Source organism: Magallana gigas, chromosome 3 (assembly GCF_963853765.1).
Source record: "Magallana gigas chromosome 3, xbMagGiga1.1, whole genome shotgun sequence".
NCBI lineage: Eukaryota > Metazoa > Mollusca > Bivalvia > Ostreida > Ostreidae > Magallana > Magallana gigas.
Genome location: NC_088855.1, coordinates 3,351,013 through 3,367,501, shown reverse-complemented (window position 1 = coordinate 3,367,501; position 16,489 = coordinate 3,351,013). Strand labels below are relative to the sequence as shown.

Here is a 16,489-nt window from a genome sequence, read left to right as displayed (position 1 = left end):
GCAAAGTGTTTTGAAAATTAACTTCAGACAGTTTGATCGAGTCTAAATGGAGCATTACGCTATTCATCAAATGGTGGTGGCAGATTAGCGCTACAGGAGGGACAATTTGGGTCTATCCTCTTTGAATTGTCAAACACAAATATCTCACCACAGCTTATCATTAACAACACAGTTATGCAATAGATCAATTCATAGAAAAACATCTGATTGAATGCAGTCACACCAAGACATTGTGAGGGTACAATTTGGTCTAAATGCGTGGGCTGTAGGGCTATACTCCTACCAACTTAGTTTTGATTCTGGCTGACTGCATGTGTAGTATGGCCTGCGATTTGGTCAAGGTGTTGGGATGGTTGACTGGCAGGCCACGTCTGGTCCAATGTCCTACTCTGTCCACTAAGCCTTATGTGGCTATATATCTTGGGGTGATGCCCCAAAGTTCAGATGTCCTGGTTTGCCTGGTTCAGGAAACGACAGTAGAATGGGCATGTCCATTCAGACGACCAGATTGCCTATATATGGATTTGATGACACTATAAATAGTGCACAGACTAGTCTGGTCAGTCGTGGAGTTGGGCGACCATTAGGAATTTACTCTCGGCCTGTCGACATGACTATTAACTTAGTCCAGATCAAGATTCACATTCTAATGTTCTGCCAGAGCGCTCATCAATTAGATGGCAAATATACTAATGGAATGAAATTGTACCCCATTTCTACTTTAACTAGCTTACTTTTCAGTCATTTTATTAAAACTAAAAAGGTGACAACAGCAAGAGGCCTTTATCATATCCCAGTTTGAACACACATTGTCCATTTTCCTAATGCTATATGTTAATTGTTTCCTGAATTGTTGGACCAGTCTCAAAAGGAGAATGCATTCTGGGTTCATGAGCTGACATTTAACTTCGAGCATCGTTATTGAACTGATCATTATAACCAACAATGGGACAGACCAAAGAAAACTATATTTAGATACTTATGTAGATTTTTTCTATTGAAAAGTTTGGACTATGATGGCAAATTTGAGAAAGACGAGGCTGCAAAATGTTGAAGATATGAATTTGAAATTCATAAAGGTCAACATAGGCTTCCTACCCCAAGAATATTGGCAATAAGTACAAGTAAATTGTGTTGTTGTATCAAGGTATCCAAGGTTTTGATGCTCACAGTGTGGGTTGGCTGGTTACTGAACATTTCATCGCTGCATGTCCATGAATTTGAAAAAAAAATAAATAAAAACGCACACTTTGATCAAAGAGCTAAAATTGCTTTGTCATGATTTCAGAGGGAAATTGATTTGGGATGACAATTTGCGTTAAACTAAAGACCCATTAATGAAAAAACTGAACTACTGACAGGGTTTTTGAAAAAAGACATTTTGAAGTGATGTTAACATTACTTTGGCTCTCAGAGTGAGGACAAAAGCTAACAATTAGGTGTCACCGTCCTCCAACAAATGGGGCCCTGGTGCTAGCACCTGTCACCCAGCTCAGTCTCCGCTCACTGGAGGGGCTGCATGGCTGATGAATGATGCCGGGCTCTCGCTGCAGGTCTGACTAATTGAAGACTGGCTGACGATGATGCAAAGTGCCACCTAATGCAGGGATCAATGAATAATTCACTCATCCTATGTCATACTTGGTGTGGATCAAGGGCTTCTGTTCAGTCTCTGTGTGAATACTCCAATCCTTGCTATTCTGACAAAGAGGGGTAAATCTTGTACAATGTATAGTAACCTCTCTCTTGTGTTCTGGTGAAATACAGGCAGAACTAATTTATTAATAAACCTATAGTTTGTGGTTAAAGATATTCTATTATAGAATTGAACCCAATTAGCTTACACGTGTATATTGTTCTGATTTTGTCCTAAAATTTTCAATTTTTTATGGTAATGGGTAATTAAAACATTATCAGCTGCAACGCAAGGAATACCATGGAAGGGAATTTACTTGAAGCAATTTTCCAATGTAGTTCAGATGAATTACTTTTATGTTAATTTAATGTATTGAACATTTGTAGAGCAGTTTCCATAGTATTCTCTGAGGAGCATTGATTGTTTTTTTTAAGCTGTTCTTTCATCTGTCCATTACATTTGTGGTATATTAATTTATGTAAATGGAAGCAGCTAGTTTACATTTTGTATATTCCAGCTGGTCTCCTAAATATTTACCACATTTGATCCCTGAAAAGATGAAATCCCTCTAGCCCAGATCGTGTGAGATTGTAATGGATTTTTTCTCCATCGCATATTGCAAGATGTTTATTATTGTTTTGATAGAATGGTTGGCATTGCGATTTTTTTATCGAATGCCTGTTATATGATATATGTCAAATCAAGACATTTAAAATATATAAACTAGCTGATTGAACAAATGGAATAATTTACAATGATATAAATGTGGCAAGTTACTGATTTGGGTGAATTATCTTAAAATAGCGGTGTGAAGGAAACCTTTTGACAATGACTGTGAAAAAAAGTTATGTGATAATCTTCAATTCTTATCTCAAAATGTTTCAAGCCTTGATGCTTGAAATTTGTGATAGGATTTAATCAGACTCAAGAGAGATAACTCTTGGTTTGTCCAGATGTATCATGAAAGCCTAACCCTGGTTAGATTAATGCCTCATTATTGAAAAATTAGAAAGACTCCCTATTTTGTTCTCTTTGTTATTAATAACCATGAAATGTATTATGCTGCAGGCATTTGTTTGAATTTGGCGGTATATTACATGATAATAATTTCTCAACATTTTGTTTAGCTATAAACTACATTTTGTTTATATGATTCCTGAGCTTAAGATTCTAACGACATTCTGAGAGTGTCGCACTTTCTAGAGGTACAAGAGAAATTGACAGCACATTATGACACTGTGTCAGTGACAGCACTTTCAATTTATGACATTGTTTCAGTGACAGCAAGTTATTACACTGTCAGTGACATGTTCTGACACCATGTCAGTGACAGCATGTTCTGACACCATGTCAGTGACAGCATGTTCTGACATGGTGTCAGTGACAGCAGATTGTGACATTTTCAGTGACAGCAGTTTATGAAACTGTCAGATACCGCAGGTTATGATACTGTCAGTGACATCACAGTGTGACAATGTGTCAGTGACAGCACATTGTGACACTGTGTCAGTGACAACACATTGTGACACTGTGTCAGTGACAGCATTATATGACAGTGTAATTGGTGATCTGACATGCATTGCGTTAGGATATGGTATGATTTCTGGTGATACATTTCAGTTAATGCATCAATGCAATTTCTGACAGACAAGCAACAGTTTAAACAAAATTATAACAAGGGGTCAGTTCATATGTAAAATGATAATCTGCATGCTGTTTCTGACAGTGTGTCATGATAGCATGTTGCATGATACTGATAGTTCTTACAGCATATTAGTGGATGCTGAGCTCTGACTGGTTTTAGTGACAGTATATCAGTAGACCATTTAATACATTGTACCACGAATCAGTTAAATACTCATGAATTTAATAGATTCTAATACACAGGAAGGCAAGGAGAATGTTGATGCAAGCTTGAAAATCAAGATGCAGACAGACAGATGTTGGTGTAATCATTCTCCAGCATGGGACTTTCTATAACTTTTAAATAGACAATGAAAAAAAGCATGATACTACAAAATAGCTAGGTTTCCGTGTTAAATTATTTTAAGTTTTACACCTGAATTTGATTATTATCTGCTGTATTCAAGGTAGAATCATTATTTCTGTTCAGAATTTATTAGTCTGTACTAATGCACCTATTAGTTTGTGCAAGTGAACATTTAATGCCACCAGTAATTAGAGGACATGTTAAGAGGTAATTGCAGACTTCAGCGATCTAATTTTAACTTGGCCAGATTGCTAAATATCGAATCTTTCGCTCCTGTGATTAAATTAAATATTTATAAAAAATTGAGATTAAAGGTAGCAAGGTTCTTCCCTAAGACTGACTGAATTTCTATCAAATTAATCTCTGAAATTAAAAAAAAAGTACCCATTATAGGTGGCAGATTATAAATATCCTAGCTCAGGTAAATGAATTTGTCAACTTAAATGAGGCGTGCTCTGAATTAGTGGTTGGTCCTATCAGTGGGCAGTATTATAACACTGGCTACTTAGAGTACAGGTACGGCCGCTAATCTCTCACCAAGATATGCTCCAACTTGTGTTTCATATGGGATTAACTAAATTAAATTCCTCGGTTGTTTTTTGGGGGGTTGACTTCTTTGCATATATAGAATGAGGTGGAAATAAAAAATCTACAGCTTTCCAGTTTCTGTGATTGCTGTGCGGTGTTTGTGTTTGTCTTGCCAGCACTGTTGTCCACTGTTATCTTAGAGATATTAATGAGAAGGGTGTCACTAGGGGGGACTGCAAACTCCCATAATCTTGGTCCGCGCTCCCCCTGTTTAACCCTCACAGGGAGCCTACCAATATAGTCCTAATTGTCATGGATCTTTAACAAATTTAAATAAAATCTTTCCGTTTCTAAATATTGATTTAAATAGAATTAGCACAAGAAAACCGTTCACCCCAATAGCAGTCAGATCAATATGGCTGAGGATTTTAAATGTCCTGGCACTTTAAATTGGGCCTTTAGAGTTGTAACGAGCTAAATCTTGTTTCCAATGGTAGTGGGATTGTATATAGAAACTCGATAGAACTCGGGCCAGCCCTACTGTATTGAAAGCCTACTCCAGTCACAGATAAAGAAATTCTGGGAGAATTGGACTCTGAAACTGCCCCCGTTCTGTCCCAGCCATGGAGATTTCCTGATATTTGTGGATTTCTGTTGCTTTAGAGCTAGAGGACTATGCTTCCGTAGACTCGTAGACGGGAAGGACAGGACACAACTCTCAGAGACATGCAGGACCCGGACACGAAGGGTAAGCCTGCCCCTTGTTTGCGGGAGATTTACGAGTTCTGGGACTCGGTTTGAGGGTGGTAGATGGTGGAGGGATTTACAAACCTGACAGGTTTTAAATCTAATCTTGTGTATACAGTAAGAGAGGTGGGGAGTGCCCTAACTTTGACAGTGAGGGGATATATTTTCAACATTTGTGACATCTGAAAGGAATATCCTTTTTCATGGTCATTCAGGTCAACTTTCTTGACCTTTGACTTTGTGAACTACTAATATTTGCACTAAAGCAACTGTCTTTTATAGATCTGATTGACATAGTCACCTTAATCTCAAGGGTGTAAGAATCAGCACTCGTTTGAATCATGGTTATCAGTTTTCATACTAGACATGGATATTGTGCACAGAAACCATCACAATTAAGAGGGTTTTAGGAGGGATGTATTGATTCTCACCTGTTCTGACACTGAATCTCAAATTGTTTAAATCAACAATCACATGTGATGCAGACCTCATGTTTTAAAAATCCTAGATCTGTACACCTTACTCAGTACCCTGTCATACCTCCATGACCCCACCCCAACGCTCGCTTCACCCCCATCCCACCCCCACTATTTTGTTGTTCTATCATCATTAAAAATGTGTGCAGCATGCAGCAGCAACCAGACTCATGTAATGCATGCAACTTATTATGTATTAATGCATGTATAGATTTGGGTGTACTCATCAAATTAGAGGTGTTAATTAGGTTGAATATATGTAGGTTCACACGATTTACTGGCGAAATGTGAAATTCTTTTTAACTGTATGCAAGTTTCATTTTTCCTACAGCTGCAAAACTAATGAATTTTAAGAATAAAACACCGTAAAAAACCAAATTGTCATTGATCTATTAGAATTATAGGTATATAAAGTATGTCTGAATGATTCAAATTTTTTTATTTTAAATTACCATATAAACTAACTGGTCTGCATTGATGTTGTTTGAAAATGATCAAGCATATAGTCGTACAGGTATTGTGTAGTCCTGTAAGTACAAGCTTGAATATGTACCACCTTTGATTCATCAACCATGGGAGGCTAACTACTGTGGAATCATTTTATTCATGGGGTCAGTGTTGGTGGGTAGCCAACAATTTCCTGGTTCATGGGGACGCAATTTTTTTGGGAGTCGGTTTTATTTCGTAAATATGCTTGTATATACGTTCCTTGGGATGTAAATTCCTGGGCAAGGGTTACCCAGGAAAGCAATGAACATTGGTCCCCAACGAACAATGATGAATCCACAGTATAATTATATGTTTACCTGGATATTGGTGTTATACATGTGTAATGAATAATTTAGTACTGTAGGTATCTTTAGGCATTTGAAGTGGTATTGTTTTGTGTGTAGGCAAAAGTGTCCTTAATTTTTACATGCCGCACATAATTTTCTTATAACCATTAATGCTGCATGGGGATTTAAGGGGTGTATATACACTGGTATTATATATATACCCCAGTATATATCATGTATGATTTATATGGTGATATTCAACACTCAGTTTTACCTTAAATCAATTAAAATAAATCAAAACCAACATTATTCTATGAAATTGTAATTCTTAATTTATTTATCTCCCTTACATTTGTGCATTCAAACAGCTTAAAAAGCATGCATTATAATACATGTATACTTGCTAGCTGTATTTTTATTTATGTTGTGCTAATGCTATGTTGTGCTATCAAAATTTTAAAAATAAGATTATTCATTTTATTTTCTTTAGATTTATTAATTCAACATTATGCTTTTATATTAAATGTTGAAAGTCAATTCTTCATGAGGAAATTTTGTAACATCTTGTAAAAAGAATGATTTCAGGGATGATTGATGCTTAAACATGAAACTTTTCAGTTTAGCTAAATGTGATTACATGCTGAAAGTTCAGTATAGCAATCAAATTTGTACTACATTGTATTACATTAGAACTGACATAAGCTATATTCAAAGTTCAGCACAAGAAAGCCAACAGTGTACAAGGGAAATTGATTTAATTTTACAATTGTAAAGATCGAGTGGAACTACCGCAGTATAGAAAACAATAGATATGAATATCAATTATTAAAATTAAAAACCCCTGCCAGGCTTTTTTTTCATTATAAAGAAAATCATTTCCAATCAGCATTGCCCCTGGATGTCTCCGCGTGCTTCGCACAAAAACCTGGGACTTCCTGAAGCAAAAGTGGCTTTGAACTTTGAATTGCAAGGCGTGACTGTTTGGAGCATCCATATGCAGCATTCAGAACCGAGTTTTAAAATCCTTTCAGTTGAATATAATATTGATTATTATTACCGATCCTTTACCTTTCTCTTCAAAAACTGTAAAGGATTCATTTGCAGGGTCAACAACTGTTCCAGGGCAATGAGAAATCTATTAAGCTAACTTCATTAATTCTTTAATTGAACTGTGATGTGAGGGGAGGAGGCTAACAATATTTGGATGGTTTCCTTGGCTCCTACAGAGGACCCTTTGTTCTATGTGATGACAACAATATCTGATTAATAATTAGAAATCATTTTCCGATTGAAACTTTTTTCCAATATGCTCAAACATTTGCACTAGTTTTCATTGCTGATTAGTTGGCAGACCAAACATTTTATTATTTGATTGATACTTGATGTAAAGTGCCAGTAATTGACTTGCGAAAAGACTCTCGTAAACTCCAAAGCTAATTATTGTTCTTTTCTTATAGAGTAATTGCCTTTTCATTTTTAGCACATTTACTGCATGTATATATCATTTTGAACAAGTGATACCTTGAGAAATCAAATTTTTTTCCCCAAAAACTCCATTCAACTTACCGGTAATTTTTCATAGAGGATATCTTCCAGTTATCTCCCTTATCACAAAGTCATTGTACATTAAGATTTACTCAAGATAAAAGTAAACATTACTTAAGATTCACATGCCTTACAATCTTGACTCAAATGTGATTGATATACATGCATTCATAATATTAAACATGTTCTTCAATCAATTTGTTAGCAATTTGTTATGATGTTGAATTGAATTTTACAGATGCTGCGGCAGAGAAGAAAAATGAGGGAGCCTCCGGAAGTGAACCAGTAAAACCAGAGATCACCGACTCTGGTAAAGCCACCCCAAACAAAACCGAGACCTCAACCGGTAAAACTGAAAAACCTGCTCAAGAGAAGACCGCTGACAGCAAAACAACCAAACACGACAGCGGACTGAACCCAGTAAAAAGTGACTCTGCCAAAGATGCCAAAGATACCAAGGAGGATTCTGCCAAAGAGAGGCCGAGCAAAAAGTCCTCGTCACACACACGCTCCACAAAACTACCGAGTTGTAGCCTGCCGGTCAACATGCAGCCAACATTCTATGTGGGCGGAGGAAATGGAGTGTCATTGTAAGTGGGCCTGTTAGTGTGGGCAACTGTAAGTCAATGTTAGGGAGTGGGTCTGTTAGTGTGGGCAACTGTAAGTCAATCTTAGGGAGTGGGCCTGTTAGTGTTGGCAACTGTAAGTCAGTGTATGGGAGTGGGAAGTGGGCCTGTTCGTGCAGGCAACTGTAAGTCAGTGTTAGGGAGTGGGCCTGTTCGTGCAGGCAACTGTAAGTCAATGTTAGGGAGTGAGCCTGTTTGTGTGGGCAACTGTAAGTCAGTGTTAGGAAGTGAGCCTGTTAGTGTTGGCAACTGTAAGTCAATGTTAGGGAGTGAGCCTGTTAGTGTTGGCAACTGTAAGTCAATGTTAGGGAGTGAGCCTGTTTGTGTGGGCAACTGTAAGTCAGTGTTAGGAAGTGGGCCTGTTAGTGTGGGCAACTGTACAGCAATGTTAGAAAACGGTTGTCTAAGTTATCAAGTAGCTAAGGTTTGGGAAGAGTGTCTGGCTTTTGGATGTTGTCTGTGAGTGAATGAATCTGTTTATAATTAGTCACCGTTTGTGGAGGGATGTCTCATGTTTCTTTGGAGTCTGGGTATAAAGGATTCTGTTGATAATAGGATAAGTAAAGTTGCTGTAATGCAAGTAGCTATGGTTTGTGGAGGAATGCTGTGTATTAATAGCCAGTGTTTGGAAGGTTGCTATACACATAAATAGCAAGGTTTTGTAGAGTACATATTATGTTGCCACATATTAATTACCAGCGTATATGAAAGTTGTCATACAAAACTAGATTTTTGGTTTTACCATGGTTTTTGCTGTGTATTGATCACCCAGATTTGGGAAGGATTCAAACAAAAATAGTTATTTTGAGGGTTGCCACACATAAAAAGCGAGGTTATTTTGAGGGTTGCCACACATAAATAGCGAGGTTATATAGAGGGTTGCCACACATAAATAGTGAGGTTATATAGAGGGTTGCCACACATAAATAGCGAGGTTATATAGAGGGTTGCCACACATAAATAGTGAGGTTATATAGAGGGTTGCCACACATAAATAGCGAGGTTATATAGAGGGCTGCCACACATAAACAGCCAGGGTTTATAAAAGGTTGTCACATAAGATAGCCGGGTTTTGTGTTACCACATATATACAAATAACCAGGATTTATAAAGGATTGTCATACAAAACTAGATAGGTTTTGTGTATGGTTGCCACATATAAATAGCCAAGGTTTATAAATGGTTGTCATACAAACTCTCTCTTGTATTATGCATGACTAAAAGCCTTGAATGATTATTTACTGTTTAAATTTAAAGCATCAAAACATTAAAATAGAATTTTTAGGACATTTATCAGATCATAAATATGCACCTTATTCTAACAAAATAAAGATATGATTGAATTGTTGATGTAAGGTACGGGAATAAAGTCAATTTACTATTGAATAAAAATATTCTCTCCAAGTTAATATGTAAATTAGCAACTTCATTATATTTGTACTTTTTTCTATGTCAACAATGATGCTATTTATTCTGCTCAAGTGTAAACCGTGGGCTCATTCATAGGTAAACAAACGTGAAGTTTTGATTTATCACATGGAAGGCATCCTATTTACAATGATGATAAAAGCGAGTGCTTTAGTCAGGCTGTGCTTTTAAAAAAAATGTTTAAAGTCAATTCCTAATCCAAGTCATTGTCCTTTATCTACAAACTGAAAGGATTTCGTTCCGTTCCTTACAACACCTAGCTATCATCAAGTTTTCACAAATCAAGAGAAATGTAAATAAGATAGCGAAACTTTTCTTTCAGGGTTGAGGCGCCCCTTCTTGGTCTGGGATGGAAGCGAACCAATGACAAATACGATGAGAGGTTTCGCCTCAAATGGGTGGAGTGCAAAACTAGAATCAATTACGGTGCTTTCAAAGAAGGTAAATCTTTTAAGTTGACGGTGAAAATATACCGACCCCTGATTAGAACCAGTCAACACTGGGACCCTTTAATTAAACAGGGTAACTTGCTTATTAATCAGTGCCCTGTAATTATAATGCTTACATCTTCAATTGCATTTCTTTATTTCTTATAAAATTTTTCCAAATGTATGTGTAACTCATGAAAATTTAAATGAAGGAATTGAAATTGACGGCAATACAAGGAATGACAAAGCAAACTGGAGCTGTTGCTAGGAAGCAAAAACCCTGTTCTGTTTGACAGGAAGTAATCGGATTCACAATATGTGTGCAGCCGAAAGTTTACAATGCTCAAACATTGTGTGAACTGCTGCATATTTCATTCAGACTCGAGGCTAAACTAAAAGAGCATGCACAAAGTGTCACTCACAATGGCATGTTGAGAAAACATGTCATGTATGGGTGGTGGGGAACTGGGAGAAGACTACCTGATATCAGACTACAATGTATTAATACTGAATGATGGGATTAAGAAGTGATTAAAAAAAAAACAAGAAAGAAATTTGTTTTGCTTATATAGATTTTCATTTAGCATATAAATAAAATAAGTTCTGAAACCATCATTTGAAGTATTCACTAATGCGATAACCCACTAAATAAACACACTGTGTTTGATTGTTTCCAGGGGAACAGCTAGTGAACCACATCCCAAACGGCAACCTGTTGACCAACAAACTCGGCCTACTCAACAGCCTGCAGGAGTATGAGCGAGTCACCATGAGTACCAAAGGTCGGCCACCCAGGTTACGCTTCACCGACTTTGTCCCAGAAACCTACAGATTTGATGAGAAACATGACCGAGAAGCTTTCATGGAATGCTATAAGGGTAGGACTATTCTACATTTCTTTTGGTGCTCTAGATTGAGTAGCCGTTGAGAAAAAGACCTAAATACTGAATGGTTAAAGTCATGAAATGCTGAATACAAAAATGAAATATCATTAGTAGAGACAAGGTAATTTTAAGAAAACACTTGATGGCATGGGGTATTTATTGAGACTATTTTCTCTTCAGACAATGAGTTATGGATCTGTAAGCCAACAGGGATGAACCAGGGAAAGGGTATATTCATCATCCGGAGTCGTGAGGAGCTGGACAAGCTGATCGAGGAGAGAGAGCAGAGGCGAGAACAGTTAGCCAAGTCCTCAAAGCCAATGATGACACGCATCGTACAAAAGTAAGTCCTCCCAACTCGTGAGGACACACATCGTACAAAAGTAAGTCCTCCAAACCAATGATGACACGCATCTAAAAAAGTAAGTCCTCCAAACCAATGATGACACGCATTGTACAAAAGTAAGTCCTCCAAATTCGTGAGGACATGCATTGTACTAAAGTAAGTCCTCCCATTTCTTCAGGAGACGCATCGTACAAAAGTAAGTCCGCCAAACCAATGATGACACGCATCGTACAAAAGTAAGTCCTCCAAATTCGTGAGGACACGCATTGTACGAAAGTAAGTCCTCCCAACTCTTGAGGAGACGCATTGTACAAAAGTAAGTCCTCCAAACCAATGATGACACGCATCGTACAAAAGTAAGTCCTTCCAACCAATGATGACAGGCATCATACAAAAGTAAGTCCTCCAAACTCGTGAGGACACGCATTGTATGAACATGCTGACCTTCTTTCTATAAAGGCAAATGACCATCATAGTGTTCAGGCAAATCACAAAGCCTATACCTACCTGCACATGTAAAGTTAATGATAGAATTAACTTTGAACAGTCTTATATTTTGTACATGGCTTTTTAGGTGTTATAAAATGGAGAACTAGTAAGCTTTCATTATGCCTTTCTAATTGCTAGAAGAAAATGATTTTTTTCTGTGTTTAACAGGTACATTACCAACCCCTTGCTTTTAGACGAGAGGAAGTTTGACATCCGTGCCTACATGCTGATCGCCAGTACAACTCCCTATTTGGTGCTATATCACAAAGGTTATGTGAGACTGTGTTGTAATAAATACAAAGAGGACTCGAAGGAACTCTCAACTCACCTCACCAACCAGGTAAACTCTTCACTGTAAAGACACCTCATAACTCAGATACTGGTAGATAATAAGCACCTCAGGACCAGGTGTACTACACTTTTCATTCAGGTCATATGTCTTATTTACCTTTAATGTATCATTTAAAATGTAAAATATGTGGAAGAATAAATCTTCAGGATGTCATCATTGTATATAGCATATCTCTAAAACATAAACAATTGTATGATGTGAAACGTTTCGCTGAGACCTTAGATCAGAGGCTGTGTGTCTGTCTGTAGTTTGTCCAGAAGAAGGACCCCAACTACAAGGACGTGAAGGAGGACACGGCCTGGAGTATGGACAAGTTCAACCAGTACGTCAACGAAAACGTGGCCCCCCACAAGGAGATAGAGCAGGACTGGGTCTACAACACACTTACTGTAAGTACCAAACTATAATACACTCACTGTCAGTACCAAACTATAGTACACTCACTGTCAGTACCAAACTATAATGCACTCACTGTCAGTACCAAACTATAATACACTCACTGTCAGTACCAAACTATAATGCACTCACTGTCAGTACCAAACTATAATACACTCACTGTCAGTACCAAACTATATTACACTCACTGTAAATACCAAACTATAATACACTCACTGTCAGTACCAAACTATAATACACTCACTGTCAGTACCAAACTATAATACACTCACTGTCTGTACCAAACTATATTACACTCACTGTAAATACCAAACTATAATACACTCACTGTAAATACCAAACTATAATACACTCACTGTCAGTACCAAACTATAATACACTCACTGTCAGTACCAAACTATAATACACTCACTGTAAATACCAAACTATAATACACTCACTGTCAGTACCAAACTATAGTACACTCACTGTCAGTACCAAACTATAATACACTCACTGTCTGTACCAAACTATATTACACTCACTGTCAGTACCAAACTATAATACACTCACTGTCAGTACCAAACTATAATACACTCACTGTAAATACCAAACTATAATACACTCACTGTCAGTACCAAACTATATTACACTCACTGTCAGTACCAAACTATAATACACTCACTGTCAGTACCAAACTGTAGTACACTTCCTGTAGGTACCACACACTATTTCCTCAATATCCATTCAGACACCCCTCCCAAAGAACATCATCTTTTTGAATTACTGGATTGATCATCCTCTCAAAAACTAGTAACAAATTGTCTTGCTATATTTTGCAGAAACAAATGCAGAAGATTATGATCCACTGCTTCAACAGTGTCAAACACAAGCTGCAGTCCAGGGTGGGCTTCTTTGACCTTTTTGGACTGGATTTCATGGTGGATACAGACCTTAAGGTACAATAAGCAGGTTAAAAACAGCTACAAAACTATCCCATTTGTTTCATGGCTCTGTTATTTGTGATACATGTATTTAATGTTCAAAGCAAACCTCAGTTATCAGGAACACATGATAAGTGGTGGTAATGGCTGACTTTTCTGTTGCAGGTATATCTGATAGAAATCAATGTGAATCCAGCACTCCATACAAACTGTGAGGCTCTAAAGGAAGTCATTCCAGGGGTGGTCGAGGAAACCCTCTGTAAGTCAGTCGCCTTCAAAAGTAAAGTCACATATTGTATCAACAAAAAAACTTGCCTCTAATTATTTGCTTAATTTTGTATTGCAGATGTGACCATTGAATGCTTTGAGAAAACACGCAAAAACCAGCAATTACTGCCTTTGAACTCAATGAGGAACTTTTCCATTCTGTATTGTGGTTCTCGACCATACAACATGCCTTCCAGACCGAGTCGCAGCGTTTCTCCCTCCAAGGACACCAGCACCCAAGAGAAGCGGAGCTCCATCTCAAACACCGCCGCCCCTGGGGCTCCGCGATCCCTACATCGATTCAGCACCACCAGCACACCCGTCGTATCAGCACCACCAGTAAGTTCAGTTTCTAAATCAACTCAAGAAAAGCCTCTGGCTGAGAAAGTAACGACTGAAAAATCCACCGAGAAAAGTTCCATCGAGAAAAAGCAGCCCACGGTTGTCGACGTCCATAGGGTGCCGAATCCCAACGCCAAGCTCTCAGACATGGTGTCCTTCTCTTCTTCCACACTGCTGGCTGAAGCTGGCAACTTGTTGGGACAGACTACCAATGTGCTGGACGAGACGGTTAAACTTAAAATGGTTCACGGAGATGAAAAACAACCTGGGGAAGACGAGAAGCTCAAAAAGGAGGACAGTAATGTAAAGGAGAAAGCAAACTCGGTGGAAAAGAGCTCAGAGGGAGTGGTACTGAATCTGGCTCCGCCCGAAAAACAGCCGAGTGTGATGGTGGAGAAATCTAATAAGACAAGTACTGCTGATGCACAACCTGTGACCTCTAACACTAAAACCACCTCTAGCACTTCTAGCACCTCTAACACCAAACCCAAACCCTTCGTTGGTCGGGTGGCTGCTAACACCAGCACAACTTCTGCTCCTGCTACCTCCTCTCTCTCCTCCACCACTAAATCTAGTCCTGGTGACTTCAATTCCTCAGCAACAACCTCAAAGCCAGGACTGACTGAGATCACACCCAAACCAGCCTACCCGTATGTTATAGCCACTAGCACTACTAGCACTAATGACATAGCCTCTAAGAATGTTTCAAACTTCCCTCTGATTACAAACAATGGAAATACAAGTAAAAGTGCTCGCCATAGTTCATTATCTCAATCCCTTCGTAGAGACACAAGTGGAAAAGTCTCCAACTCTGGAGGCCTGAGTTCAAATCCCTACAGTCTTAGCAGCTCCCTAGGAAAGCCTCATGGTTCTGCTGTGTACCTTAACACAGCCACCTCTCGATCTCTAAATGTGACAGGATCTAATGCATTGTCTACTGCAAATTCACACTCCAACAGTGCCAAAATAATGACTGTTCCATCTATTACAATTTCAGAACCTGGTCCTAAAACCATAGCAACGCTGACTCTGACCAGTTCCAGAGCCGGATTCCTGGGCCGGAGCGACGTCCGATCCGGACTCAGACGCAGCCGGGACAGGGACAAACCGGACAGGGGGAATTGACTACTACGCTACTCTAAGTACAGCTGGGGATGATCCCAAGGAAAACAAGGGAAATCCCTGGGGAAAATCAAGGGAAATAACCTAGTCTGTCTCAATATTCAAATTATCTGTGATATTATCTTGGACTGTGGATTGTAGTGATTCTGCCAGCAATAGTGGTGGAGTACTTACAAAAACTTATGTGCAGTCATTGGATAGAAGACAGAGATAAAATCCAGGGGCAATCAAGAAACACCCCATCAAAACTGTATAGAGACAGTCACACATCGTGGCTGCATCAGTATATACTTACAATATGTTATATTTTACTGATACTCATTACAGCAGTATATCATTTTACAGATTTTTAACACCCCAGCAAAAAACATGTACATGGTTTAAGAAATTTAACTCTAATTCAATATAATTAAAGTATTATTTTCACAATTTTTTTTCCACCAAACATAGTCCTTCATTTGATGTAGAAATTAACAGAATTGTTACACCAGGTCATTGTCATAGTGTACAATCATTACCTTACTGTATATCTTTTTTAACTTTAATGTAAAAGAGCTGCTCACAATGACATGTGATGCTATAGAACCTTATAATCATAGTATCCTATGATTGCTGTCATGTTTCTGTGCCAAATCTACGAATGGAGAAGAATTGTCCGAGTTTAAGGTATTTATTCACTAGGAGAAGAAACATCTCAGTTTAAGGTACTTATACACTTTGACTCCTGTCATCCGACTGTGATATTTTGTGATACTAGTGGTGGATGCTGAATCATTTTTGAGCCGTTTACAAACTTTGTTCATCAGTGATATAGCCTTGACCTCTGACCCTCGCCAATCGCGGTGCATTATGTGGAGGAATTCGTGGTTTTTGTGGTACCACTTTTCAGATTGAATGAGTGTGTTGCGTTGAATGTGGTACATGTTTAGTTGCATTACTTTGTTATGCCTTATTTAAACTTTTAAATAAATTATTATTATAAAGATTTTGTTTTGTTCCTATTTTAAATTCAACAGGTCTGTCTCATAATTCAGGTATGGTAAACTAAAACAAACTTGAGTCAAATTTTAGATTTGGATTACTGGTATTTTAATATATTTCTAACAGAAAAGTTTTAAAAAATGTAAGTTTGTTGAATTTCAAACTGATTGTAAAAATTTACCGGTAGTTTAATTTTCAAGATCATTT

At 38.0% G+C, this 16,489-nt stretch overlaps 1 protein-coding gene across 13 annotated transcripts in view; it reads left to right on the top strand.

Annotated features, from left to right (window-relative positions):
- Positions 1-16,286, top strand: part of LOC105320192 (probable beta-tubulin polyglutamylase) — a 40,153-nt gene extending 23,867 nt beyond the window's left edge. For 10 of the 13 annotated variants that reach the window (XM_034480879.2, XM_034480875.2, XM_066078113.1 and 7 more), the window contains 9 exons: positions 7,937-8,288; positions 10,075-10,193; positions 10,858-11,058; positions 11,245-11,407; positions 12,068-12,239; positions 12,500-12,640; positions 13,469-13,585; positions 13,736-13,829; positions 13,917-16,286. In XM_034480879.2, the coding sequence (XP_034336770.2) occupies positions 7,937-8,288; positions 10,075-10,193; positions 10,858-11,058; positions 11,245-11,407; positions 12,068-12,239; positions 12,500-12,640; positions 13,469-13,585; positions 13,736-13,829; positions 13,917-15,304 (2,747 nt within the window). In that variant the 3' untranslated portion in view covers positions 15,305-16,286. The remainder of the gene's footprint in view (positions 1-7,936; positions 8,289-10,074; positions 10,194-10,857; positions 11,059-11,244; positions 11,408-12,067; positions 12,240-12,499; positions 12,641-13,468; positions 13,586-13,735; positions 13,830-13,916) is intronic. The other 3 variants (XM_066078118.1, XM_066078117.1, XM_066078116.1) reach the window with 3 other exon arrangements.
- Positions 16,287-16,489: the final 203 nt, after the last annotated feature.